Source organism: Pollicipes pollicipes, unplaced genomic scaffold, assembly GCF_011947565.3.
Source record: "Pollicipes pollicipes isolate AB1234 unplaced genomic scaffold, Ppol_2.1 Scaffold_7261;HRSCAF=8764_pilon_pilon_pilon, whole genome shotgun sequence".
Classification (NCBI taxonomy): domain Eukaryota; kingdom Metazoa; phylum Arthropoda; class Thecostraca; order Pollicipedomorpha; family Pollicipedidae; genus Pollicipes; species Pollicipes pollicipes.
In genome coordinates, this window is record NW_023597054.1 from 17,388,623 (window position 1) to 17,401,757 (window position 13,135).

Below are 13,135 nucleotides of genomic sequence, written 5' to 3' on the forward strand. Positions count from 1 at the left end.
AATGGTGACTCTCACGTCATATTGATAGGACCTTGATTGTTCCCGCTGTACAAGGTATGTTACTGGCCTTAGGACACGCAAAATATCACTGTTCCAAGAAGCAAAAGCAGTCTTTAAGACCCAATCAACCATTAACACAGCAAACTTTACCACTTTGGTGACTTCTCCGCCGTAACTTGGCGGGTCAGAACACTGCAGCATTGAAAGACTGAGACGGGCGGCAGCTGTTTCCATTGGCACGTTGCCAACCTGAGACGGTCTGGGGACTACAAAGCCTTCCCGAGCCTCCAAACGACAATAGGAGCAGCTTCCGAACCCCGCAAGCTAGATCCTCCAACACACCCGCCCCCAACAGTTGATCAATTTCACACATTCTGGATGACGACTTTTTAGACGTTGGTTTAAGCCACTAAGTTAGGATGTTGTTAGCGAAGTTGTGCGGAGGTTTTTGCCTCTGTTTGCCATCACTGGTGGTCTCTTTTCTTGTTTCGGGTTATCGACTGTTACGACTGTCTGGCGGTCTGAAGTCACATTATTCGAGCTCACACCAGTTCAGCAACAGAGGACATGCAAGAACAGTTATGGGTTTCGCACCAAATAGGCAACTTATATGTCAGTTCGATTTGTGACCATTGCATCACTGTAAACCACACGGCATATTTTCGTACTAATGACTTCTGTACTTCATGCGAGCTGGAAGAGCAGAGCCCTGGTGCCAGATAATGTGAAATGACCTTGATCTAGCAAGAAGCTGACCTGAGCTGGCCTTGACTTTTCCTTGGCCTTGATCTTTGCAAGACATAGTGACATATCTTAAAGTGCAAAAGCACGCCCTTTTTTGGTGCTTGTGCTAAACATATGCAACCACATCTTTAGAAGCCATAAGACTCTGAAGCCGTTTCAGGATTTCGACAACTTGTAAATACCTAGCATGACATGTGATGTTGTCGATCATGTGACAGGTGTCAACTCGCCGGTTCCTGGACGAGACTGAGCGGGGGTAGCTATCGATTACCGCCTGAATCTTTTTCAATTTGGTTATCATGTTTTTAGGTGCCTGAAGGCTCGTGTTATTCCTTGCCAGCGGCTGGGAGAGGTCAAATACCCCAGGCATCCGGACCAAGGCCGAACCTTCGCTGCATCGTCACGGCGTTGGAGCATCCTGACAAAAGGAAATGCGCCGAATGAGTCAGGAGAGTACGGGGGAGCGTTGCACATATTCAACCAAACAGCTCTTTCTTTGGTAGACCTTTGATTCAGCCAGGTCTCCTTTGACCTGGGCTGCTGCCGAAATAATCATGTGGCCACTGTTAAAAGCGGACGCATGTGCTATCTGCATATTCATGCAAGCTTACACTGCATACAGAAACACATTGTATTACTACTGATTTAAACAAAGTATGTTCAGCACCGCGTACTTAGCTTTTTAGATTGTCAGATTGTTAGATTTTTAGACGTTAGCTACGATCGCTCGCTGAAATCCGCATGAAGCTGTGATTGGCGCTGGCAAATACATTAGCATGGAATTGCCTTCAAGTGTGAGTCTTCTTCGCTTGGCGGTTGGCCCCTTTCATATCACTTTTAAAAAGTTAATTGCCACTAAAGGAGCGAGATCTCCGTCAGTTGACTGGAATTAAGTATCGGCAGAGATCCGACCGAAAACGGCTGCAACAAAACAGCGCACTGTATGTAAAGTAATGCTTCAGAAATCTTTGTATAGGTGGCAGCACTAATCACCGCGTTTTGCTGCTGAAACGAGGTTGTAGTTTCCCACTGAGTTAGGAAGGGGGGGGGAGCTAAAGCCCCCCACATCTTACGTCACGCCCCCATCCCCCAACTTTGGGAAAATGAGCCAAATCCGCAAATAACCTGTTTACTGGCGAATTTTTCCGGGTAAGTTTGATATTTTTACGGTATAGCCCCCATTCAATTTCCGAAACTACATCCCTGTTCTCACCAAAGTTTCCAGTTTTGCACGCTTGGCCATGTGCAATGCCAGCTACCGGATTTTTAAAATATATGTAGCATGTTACACTGCTCACGCCATGCGGACAGATATGCCACAGGAAGAACGCCACGCTCTGGAACTACTCCATATCATATCAAGCTAGCTTATTTGCAGGGCTCACTATACGTGCGTCGTGAAGATCGGGTTGATAATCATCCCTCCTGATTTCGGATAACACATTTTCTTGTTCCGTCATATCCCACCATTCGCTGACTCAATGCCTCCATTGGGAGCTATACGATTGCTTTTGACGGTATAACTCGACGCGATAACAGAAAACAAAAGTATGCAGAGGCATGCAACCGGTCGACGGCTGAAGCATACATATCCGTTTGACATTTTACACTCGGGGTGTTTGTAAAATCTTAAGAGCTGTAGCTTGTGTCTGCAGGTAAGTGAAGGGATGTTTGCGTCTGCCAACAGACTGGGGATGGGGGAGGGGCTGAGGACACCTGTGGAGACTCACAGAACGGCGTTCTGGACGGCGTGTGCATGGGTATGACCATCACCTCGTGTCTGACTGTTCATTGATACTGGGAGTCAGCCTGATCATCGGCTGCAGATTTATTGGTCGCCTCTTTCAACCTTCCTTGCTATCTGCCTGCTCCGTCATGGTGCCGACCTGACGCCCAGCGAACCCACCACCCCGTTTATACCACGCTGACGGAATCGATTGAGGCAGTTTAGACCCTTTTACGAAGTCAGCGTACCTCACCCGATCTGAGGTCCGCAGAAACCCTCTAAGCGCGTGCCAGGCTGCCGTCCGGATCCGCTAACCCTGGCCATGTCCAACGTCCCACACGCATGATATGACCTGGGGTTCCGATGTGGCCGTCCGGGAAAGCTAACTTGGTAATCCACATCGTACACTTGCTGTTCAAGAGGATGCTGCTGCTGGCCGACATATCTGCCGGCCTATGCCCCGACGGCCAACCGATCCGGAGACCCCGTGGTTTAGATGGATGACCTATTCTGCGGGCTGCCGCTCCCTTTCTCGCCTCGCCGACCTATGCCGCGACCACGCGGCCCTTCTGGCCGACCCTCCCCGTGGCTCCGGTGTACCGCCCCTGACCTATCCTGCGACCTGGTCGGACGACTCGCCGACGTACCACGCGCCAGCCGGCGCACCGGCCTCGCTCCCAACGCACGGCCGCGCCGCCCGCGCCCCGCGCTCTGTGTGGTCCGCGCCGCGAATGGGAGAACCGTTGCTAGGAAACGGCGCGGCGGCGACCAATCAGCGCGCGCGGCGGCCGCGGCCGCGCGGGGAGGGGCAGGCGGGCGAGCGTGCCAGCATGGCCCGCCGACCGGTTAGTCGGGTGCGCGCGGCCGGAAGGTGGGCAGCGCCGGGGGACGGGCGCAACATGCGGCGCCCGTGGAGCGCCGCGCGATGATCGACGCCGCGCGCGAGTGACGCAGTGGCGGCCATGGTGGTGCGAGGCGGCGGCGGCGCAGCGCCGGCCGACGCCGAGAAGCAGCCGGAGCGGCCGGCCTACAACCGCGAGTTCCTGCTGCGGCCGAGCTGGATCGACGCCAGGGTGGCGCTCCAGCAGATCGGCAAGGTAAGCCCCGCCCGCGTCCGTCTGTCGGCGACCGCCGCCCGGCGCCGCCGTCTAATGGTCGGCTCTCGGCGCCGCTCGCGACGCCTGCAGGCGCGCGCTTTGTATGTGGTACAGCGACCTTGAGCGGCGCCAGGTGCACGCAGCGAGGGCCGCGGCGACGCCGCCGCCGGGCCGCCGGCGCCACGACCTGGTCCGGTCGCCGACACGGCCTGCCGGCGCCGGCTGCCACCAAGCCGGCGCCCGTGCGTGGTAGGCTGGTGTTTACGGTGCTGGCCCGGCCGCCGACCGGCCACTCTCCCGCGCGCGCTCTCTCTCTCGCGGCCGAGCGGCCGGCGGCCGGCCTCCTCCGGACCACCCACGTGGAGAGCGCCGCTCAAGGCCCGCGCGGCGCGGAGCAGCGCGCTGCGCAGTCTGGCGGCCCTGCAGTCGGGCCGCACAGGGAGGCAGGCGGCCGCGGTCGCGCAGGCAAGCTGGCGCTGCATCCAGCAGCCTCACACTAGGCCAGGGAGCTGGTGTAGCCTGGATCCCCACACACACAGAGGGAGCTGGGGTAGTCTTTAGCTTCAGACAGCGAGGGAACTGGTGTCGTCTGAAGCTTCACACACAGAGAGGGAGCTGGTGTAGTCTGTATCCCTAACCTCGGAGAAGGAGCTGGCACAGGCTGCATCTTTTTACAAGGAGGAGGATGGCGTTACACCCCCACACACGGCTTATCCTAGTCTGTAGCCTCACACACCTGGAGGGAGCTGGTGCAGTTTTAATCCCCACGCACAGGGGGGGGGGGGGGGGGGGATCTGGCGAAGTTAAAGCTTCGCACGGAGGATATGGGCTACTGGTGCAGTCTGTTACCCCACACACGGAGAGAGAGCTGATGCAGTCTGTATCCCCACATACAGAGAGGAAGCTAGCGTAGTCTCGCATAGCCTCGCATACATAGCGTAGCGCATGGCGTAGCCTCGCATACAGGAAGAGAGCTGTTGTGATCATCGTCGCCACGCACAAGGACGCGTAGCCAATGCAGGCTGCGTAGTCTAGTAGCCTCTCCCCTCCCAGACACACACGCAGGGAGGGAGTTGGTGTAGTCTACACCCCCCCCCCCCCCCACACACACAGGGATGCGGCTGATCTAGTCTGCGGCTTTATGCACAGACGTGGTAATCTACAGCCCCATACGCAGGGACAGAGCTGGCGCGTTGGGGAGTTCCACACGCGGAGGGAGTTTGTGTAGTAGGGGTGCAGCTGATTTAGTCTGCGGCTTTATACACAGACGTGGAGCCGGTGTTATCTACAGCCCCATACGCAGGGACAGAGCTGGCGCATTGGGGAGTTCCACGCGCGGAGGGAGCTGATGTGATCTTCAGTCCCACATGCGGGGGATAGCCGGTGCAGCTCGTGTCCTCCCAGCGAGGGATCTGGTGTAGTTGGTTTCCTCCCACACAGGCGGGCAGCTGGTGTAGTCTTCATACCCAGACACAGGGAGGGAACCAGCGCAGCTGGTATCAACCGTTCTCATGAAGGAAGGCTGTGCAACCAGCACATGTCAAATTGCTTCATTGCAGTGACGGCTAATCCCGGTATGCTGCACCACACGATGCATTGCCAGTACTCAGCGCATGCCGCTGCGCTGCACGGTGCACGTTACTACATAGTGTGGAATGTGCACGAACGGTGCAGGGCATGGTGGGCCTTGGCGACCCAGCCCGAGACCACATCTCATTCACCCGTAGTGGAAACATATCAATGTCATCACGAATTGCGCCCGCCGCCTTGAAGCGGCGGTACTGAACGCCACCGTCACGGAATGCGGACGGGTGGTGAGCTGAGCAGGCATCCGCCGGGGTCACGCGGTGCGCCCGTCAGGCCGGCTGGCCGGCCCTCGAGGGCCGCTCGTGAGCCAAAGTCGTGCCCGACAGCGGAGAATATTGACCCACTCACCACGGCGGCCGACCAGCTGCTGGGACGCCGCCCGTGCTGATGCCGGAGATCGCACACGTCGTGCGGCACCGACACGTCATTTGCAGATTGAGCTGCAATGCTAGAGTTGTCTATCTGTGAAGCGGGGGGGGGGGGGGGGGGATGGGGGATAGAGCGTAGGAATCCGACACTCTAGCGTCTGGATAAGTTGAGGGATTCTTCGACATGAGCGAGGTTGTTGCGGCAAGGTTGTCCAGCGTACTGACCTGTTGAAAAGGAGGCGTTTCGGGGGATGGGGCTCCCAACATTGCGTTTCGTGTGATGCTAGGTTTGATTGAACCAGCCTTCGAGGCAAGAGCAGACAGCCAAGTGATTGACAACAGCTGGATCGCATACAACGGGGGTCTAGCCTCCGTTGCCACAGTATATCAGCTGGGTCTCTCTCAGGCCTCGAAATGGCTCCTTCCGCTTGGCATGCACCGGTTACGTCTTACTCGAGGTGGTCTGCACTGATGTAATTAGCATTTTAGAAACGAGCCACGTCACATTGATTCCGAATTGTGCTGTCAAGATAGCTCCGTGTACGTCGCGCCCAACATTCCACAGGCTATTTTTCCAACCCACTGCCGAATCGTCTGCAAGCAGACGACCGAAATATTCGAGACCGATATGCATCCGAGAACAGATGTGCACACGTGGAGCGAATGCTCAAGTCGAGCCCGTTGCCGCCGTCTGAGCAGCTGCCTCTGCCAAAAATATGTGAGCAGGTATACACGTGAGGTTGAAACATTTCTTAAACAGAGGCGTGTGGCATGCTGCCCTGAACGCGGTGAGCGAGCAGGTGGTCGACCCAGACCGGCACATGGCCGACCGACGGTCGACGGCATGGTGAAGCGAATATGCGTTGTCTCACGTGGCGAACACGAACACATTCCAAATATGTCGCAAGTGTGTCACATTGCAAAGAACTCATTGCAAGAACACACCGATTTACACGTTGCAAGTAAGCGTAGCGGCGCCCACCGCATCATGACTGGATGAGCAGTAGATCTGGACCAAGGTGTTGTGCACTTCACGCATATCACAAGTGGGAGAGTATGCTGTATTCCGACCAAGCAGTTGCCGTCCCCCTAAAGGTGTTGAATAATCTGATCAAACCACACCACGGACAACAGTCAGCTTGGCCGCGGGGCCGCGGACTCTGCGCCATGCGGCGCAAGCCACCGAATTCAAGAGAACGTTTATCAGGGAGTTTCTGTGCTGTATCGGAATTTGTTGCGTCAGCTAGAAAGCGGTGTTCGCCTCCTCTTGAACGCTGTGTTAGCGCCACTTCCTGGTCTGCGTCGCCTACGACGTGGTCAGGGGGGGGGGGGGGGGGACCGGGCGACGCTGTGGCTGACGTGTGGCCGCTGTTACAGGGGAAGGCCAGTGGGAGCCGGGCGGCGCTGTGGCTATGTAACTGACGTGTGGCCGGTGTTGCAGGGGTAGGCCAGTGTGAGCCGGGCAGCGCTGTGGCTGTGTGGCTACTGTTGCAGGAGAACGCCGGTGGGAGCCGGGCGGCGCTGTGGCTGTGTGACTGACGTGTGGCCGCTGTTGCAGGGGAAGGCCAGTGGGAGCCGGGCGGCGCTGTGGCCATGTAACTGACGTGTGGCCGCTGTTGCAGGGGCAGGCCAGTGTGAGCCGGGCAGCGCTGTGGCTGTGTGGCTACTGTTGCAGGAGAAGGCCAGTGGGAGCCGGGCGGCACTGAGGCTGCGTGGCTGACGTGTGGGCGCTGTTGCAGGGGAAGGCCAGTGGGAGATGGGCGGCGCTGTGGCTGTGTGGCTGACGTGTGGCCGCTGTTGCAGGGGAAGGCCAGTGGGAGCCGGGCGGCGCTGTGGCTGTGTGGCTGACGTATGGCCGCTGTTGCAGGGGAAGGCCAGTGGGAGCCGGGCGGCGCTGTGGCTGCGCTCCCGGACTCAGTTCTACCTGTTCCACACTGGCCGACTGGTGCAGAGTCACGCCGGGAAAATTCTGTTCGCCGGCATCCTGTTGCTCGCCACACTCTGCATCGGACTGAAGAACATCCAACTGCGCACCGACATGGAGGACCTATGGGTGGAAGGTGAGTCGCTGAACATGTCATAGAATATGGAATTGCGCGGGTGGAGTTGCAACTGCTTTTGTCGGCTCGATCCGTGTTTTTTCAGGCTCAGCCAAACAGTGAAATAACGTCAGATTTGTAGGGATCGCTCGTCAATGCATCCTCCGGCGGAGAGCCATCTGGGTATCTGCCAGAAGCGGCGTTTCTCATTGCGTACGGCCCTCCTATCTTACCGTGTTGTGTTTCTGGCAATTGGACGTTTACAGGGGGCTGGCAGAGACACATTAAACGCTATGATCCTTGGCACGGGCGAGCACAAGTGAGTTTATTATAAGCACATTCCTGAGCTATTCACGGCCCGTGGAGCGACACGCGGCGCAATCCGCTGTCGCCGCTGATGACTGCCGGTCAGCGTCGGCCGGCGTCGGCTGGCGGCGGGCCGCGCTGCACTGGCGCGGCGCCGCGACAGACGGGTGGGGCCGGGGCCGGGCCCAGGAGCGATGGTGGGGCCCGCGCACCGCCATCGCTCTTCGCCTGGCACCCATTGTCCTCGCCTGCGGTGTCGGCCGCTGCCGGCTGGGCCCCGGGAGTCTGCCGACGAGGGGATCTGGCTAGGGGTGCCGAGCCGTCCGGCCACGTGAGGAATCGTGGGTAAACCCGATCAGGTGACGGGGGGAGGGGGGGGGGGAAGGTTACTGACCTGGTGGTGGCAGTCAGGCTGGATCTGGTCAAATTGTACAAATGGGGCTCCTCTGGAGGTCCGCTAGATTATGTTCTGCTGCTGCTGGGGATGTTTCGTGTTCGGTAATAGAGTACAACTGGCGGAGGGATAGCACTTATTACATTTGGCGAGCACGCTATCATATCCGTGGGTTGTGATTATGTTATCGCCACATGTATCGGGGTGAGAACTCTGCATGTTCTGTACCCATCCATCTGCGCCCTGTCCGTAACAACCAGCTGGTATGAGGAGGTCTCAGCCTCTCCATATTAAGGGGCCTCAGTCAGCTGTAGAATTAGCTTCGCTTGGCTGCAGCGGGTCTGAGCTGACGCGGGTCCGTGTCGTCCACCGAAGACTGAGTCGACTAGTGTGGATTTGAGTCGGCTGCAGTGAATCTGAGTCAGATGTAAGTGATCTGAGTCGGTTGTAGGGATGTGAGTCGGTTATAGGGGATCTAACTCAGTCTAGTGGGTTTGAGTCGGTTGGAAGAGATCTAAGTCGGTTGCAGGGGGTCTGAATCAGCCTAACGGATCGGAGTCGGTCACAGGGGATTGAGTCGACTGTTATGCATCTGAGTCGGGGATCTGAGTCGGTTGTGGGGGATCTGAGCCGGCTGCAGTGGACCTGAGTCGGCTGTAAGTGATCTAAGTTGGTTGAAGGGGATCTGAGTCGGTTGTTGGGGCTCTGAGTCCGTTGTAGGGGATCTGAGTCAGCCTAGCGAGCCTGAGGCGGTCACAGGGGGACCGAGTCGACCGGACTTGGATCGTTGTGCTGCACTGGACCTCTCCAGCCGCCAGCTGGCAGCGGCTGACGACACGCGACTTATGCTCGCCACGGGCCTGATAATGGCGCCGCCTCAGCTCCCGGCTCCCGTGCGACCGGCCGGGCGGGTCCGCACGTGGGCTGGTCACCGCCCCCGCCCCGCCGCCGGCGACGCCCAGCCGCGCCGGGCTCCGACCGCCGGCCTCAGTCCCGACCGGCGCGGCGCCGGGCCCGGGCCGGCCTCGAAGACGGCCGCCCGCCGACCGCTGGCCTGTGGTCCGCCGGAGCCCGCGGTCTGGGACCGGCGGGGCCCGCGGTCTGGGACCGCCGGGGCCCGCAGTCTGGGACCGGCGGGGCTCGCGGTCTGGGACCGCCGGAGCCCGCGGTCTGCGGCCGGCGGTGGGCTGCGGGTTCCGGGCTGCACGGTGCCCTGCGGCCGGCTTACGGCGTTGACCCTCCGCTCACTACGGCCGCTAGTGAGCAGACGTTTGTTTATGCTGAGGCCTGTCACCCGGTCGGGCGCCAGTGGCCGTAAACTAAAGATTCCGGACGGGTCGCCTATCTGACGCATCCATACGTACCTTTGTGTGGAGTCATCGCCTAACCTGTGTGGCGTCCAAGAATCAAGCGCTGCCGGTTTTTAAGCGGTCTGCGTGTCTCGGAAGATAGCTGATGGGATTGACTGTTGCGGGACGCCAGTGAGGCCAAATATGCCTCAGTATATGACACAGTGCTAGCCAAACCAATCCGCGAGCTTTGTATAGTGTACTCAGCAAATTCCGAGTGGGAGGCAAATTGTTGTAATCCGCGTCTACCCATTTTATGAATCATGCATGTGGCCTACAATCAAATGCAAGGTTCTGTTCTTCGGTATGTTGTCGAACGTGTATCATGCGAATAGCTGAGATCAGATGCTGCCTTCGCCTTGCCAAGTTCATCGCACTAACTCCTTTGTTGTAATTCGATCAAGACGATATTTGTAGATTCGTTATATGAAAGAAAATATTTGTCCAGCCGGCATTGCCGGCATAGCTTGATCGAAACTGCAGCGTCACCTGTCCCTCGTCAGTGGGACGGAGTTGTCCCTGGACATCTCGAGTGTCTGCGTGGGTCAGCGACACGCTCGGTGTCTGTGGCCGCCTACCTGCGGTAATCCCGCGGCCGCGAGGCGACTTTGGCGTAGCCAGACGGTGGAAGGCTGTGCCCACCGGTGGCGTCACTGAGACGGTGGAAGGCTGTACCCACCGGCGGCGCCACTAAGACGGTAGAAGGCTGTGCCCACCGGTGGCGCCACTAAGACGGTGGAAGGCTGTGCCCACCGATGGCGTCACTGAAAAGGTGGAAGGCTGTGCCCACCGGTGGCGTCACTGAAAAGGTGGAAGGCTGTGCCCACCGGTGGCGTCGCTTAGACGGTGGACGGCTGTGTCCGTCGGTGGCGCCACTAAGACGGTGGAAGGCTGTGTCTGTCGGTGGCGCCACTAAGACGGTGGAAGGCTGTGCCCACTGGTGACGTCGCCATGAGAATCCTGTTTGTGGTATAACCAGGGCGTAAGACGTCCGCTGGTGTGTTGATTCGGCATGGGATACCAACCTATGAGGCAATGGGGACGCGAGACACGTGACATGCTGACGACTAAATCAACTCCTGCATGTGGTGTAAATGAAGCACGGGATTCCCACACGAGGTGAGGCGGCTGCGGTCGTCGACAGCGGTGGCGTGGCCGGGCGGAATCGCTCCCTGTGCTGAACTGGATCTCGGGTCGTCTGCCTTCGGCCGACTGGGAGAGCCGGTCCGTGACGGTACAGCTCGCGCTGGTGCCGGCGCCCGGGAGGAGCGCCGGCCGACGGCGGCCCGGTGCTGACGTCCGCGGCGCTATCTCCGCTGCGGCTGTCTGTTCTCCCCCGCATGTACAGGCACCGCGCTGTCAGGCCGTGCGACTGATGGTGATGGCTGGGACGTGCCGGCCGCGGGACGGCTTCCTGCGCACGGGCGCGAGTTACGGCCGACGTGCGAGCGCCAGCCGGGCGTTAATCACAGGCTTAGGCCCGCCAGCCAGGCAGACAAAGGGTTGCGAAAAAGAAACGGACGCGGTGAGAGGTGGCAGAGGGTGGTCTCGATCGAACTGCGTTGTCGTCTGCTCTCCGGATGAGCGCCGTGCCTTGTTGTGGTGTGAACTGTGGAGACTATAGGCATCCCTTCATTCCGAATCGTCCACCCAGCGGCGCTTGAAGAGCAGGCCGGTAGCGGACGAATCCGGCGTGACCGCATTGGTGGCCCACGCTCGACTTAGCACAGACACGCGACACTGACGTCTGTGGTGACGGCAGCGCAGTGTGCCGCAGGCCGGCCACGGGCCCCCGCCGCCAACACGGGGCATGACAACTTCACCACACTGCATCACAGCGTCAACGGGGCGCACCAAGACAGCACCTCAGCATAAACAAGTTCCTCCTCGCTCTGGTTGGCCGGGTTGGCCAGGGCCGCGGGTTGTGATGGCACCTGACTTGCCCGCCGCACGTGCCTGCCACACCTCCTCCCATCACCCCTGCCACCGTGGCAGCTCCTCGGTCAAGCCCACGGTATGTGTGAGCCGGTAAAACTCATGGCTCGGCGCCAGCGCGCGGCACGTGGCGCTGCGTGCCATGAGTATAGCCGGCGTCTCGTGACTCGTGACGACCGGCGTGGCCTTGCACCCGTGCACCACGTGGTCCGAGGTGGTTGTCAGTGCAGCCGGTGCACCGCGAATGCACGATTTGCAACAGCAGTCATTGTCCTGCGTGCATCGCGTCCAGCGATTGGTTGTCAGGAAGGTGTGGCGACCACGTAAAAGGTAGCAGGTTTCCGTGGAAAGTATCAGTGGCTTCGTCGTAACACACCCTGCGTGCCGGAACCAGCTGGCCTTGCGGGGTCCGATCCCCGGACCATGCCGCGCCGACTCTTCCAGAGTTTGGCCTGACCCTGTCCACTGAAGCACTTTGCAGCCATGAAGGGAGCGGAGGCGGGGGGGGGGGGGGGGAGGGGCTGCTGCTTCAAGCCCGGAGCTGTTTTGTAACAGGAGGCGCGCGACCGGCGGGCCGCATGTCGGGGAGGGCAGCCGAGATGAATGGCACGTCATCTATAGGGCGTCCGGACTGGATCTAACGGCTACCTGCCGAGCTGGGACTGACGGCCGCCTGCCGAGCTGGGACTAACGGCCGCCTACCGAGCTGGGACTAACGATCACCTGCTGAGCTAAGACTGGCGATCACCTGCCGAGCTGGGACTAACAGCCACCTGCCGAGCTGGGACTAACGATCACCTGCCGAGCTGGGACTGACGATCACCTGCCGAGCTGGGACTAACGATCACCTGCCGAGCTGGGACTGACGGCCACCTGCCGAGCTGGGACTGACGATCACCTGCCGAGCTGCGACTGACGATCACCTGCCGAGCTGGGACTGACGGCCACCTGCCTAGCTGGGACTAACAGCCACCTGCCGAGCTGGGTCTTACGGCCACCTGCCGAGCTGGGACTAACGATCACCTGCCGAGCTGGGACTAATTGCCACCTGCCGAGCTGGGACCAACGATCACCTGCCGAGTTGGGACTAATGGCCACCTGCCGGGTTGGTACTTACGACCGCCTGCCGAGCTTAGACTGACAGCCACCTGCCGAACTGGGACTAACGGCCACCTGCCCGCGGAGCTGGGACTAACGGCCACCTGCCCGCGGAGCTGGGACTTACGACTGCCTCCCCGTCGAGCAGGAACCTGTTGAGACCTTTCGCTGAGCAGGGACTAACGGCCACCTTATTGGCAAGCAGGAAATAACATCCGTCTATCTGTCAAACAGGGAGTTATGACCGCCTGTCCGTCGAGCAGGGACTAGCGTTGCTGCTGTTGCCTCCATCCGCACTGTTCCGAGACATGGGGGACAGGACAGTATCCCAGGCTGTGCAGTGAGGTGTGTGATCGGACAGTTATTATTACCCTATTTCGCTGGCTCGTCAGCAGCCACCGTCTGCCGTCTCCTCCCCGGATGAACTGGGTGGCGTGTTGCGGTGTTAGCTGTGGAGACGATAGGCATCTTCGTTCCGAGTCGTCCACCCAG

At 59.4% G+C, this 13,135-nt stretch overlaps 1 protein-coding gene across 1 annotated transcript in view; it reads left to right on the top strand.

Annotated features, from left to right (window-relative positions):
• Positions 1-3,339: 3,339 nt before the first annotated feature.
• The window catches only part of LOC119111116 (protein patched), a gene marked incomplete in the record, with an annotated part of 42,997 nt that continues 33,201 nt past the window's right edge, over positions 3,340-13,135 (top strand). Inside the window, 2 exon segments of the mRNA XM_037234944.1 lie at positions 3,340-3,567; positions 7,390-7,582. Of these exon segments, the coding sequence (XP_037090839.1) occupies positions 3,433-3,567; positions 7,390-7,582 (328 nt within the window).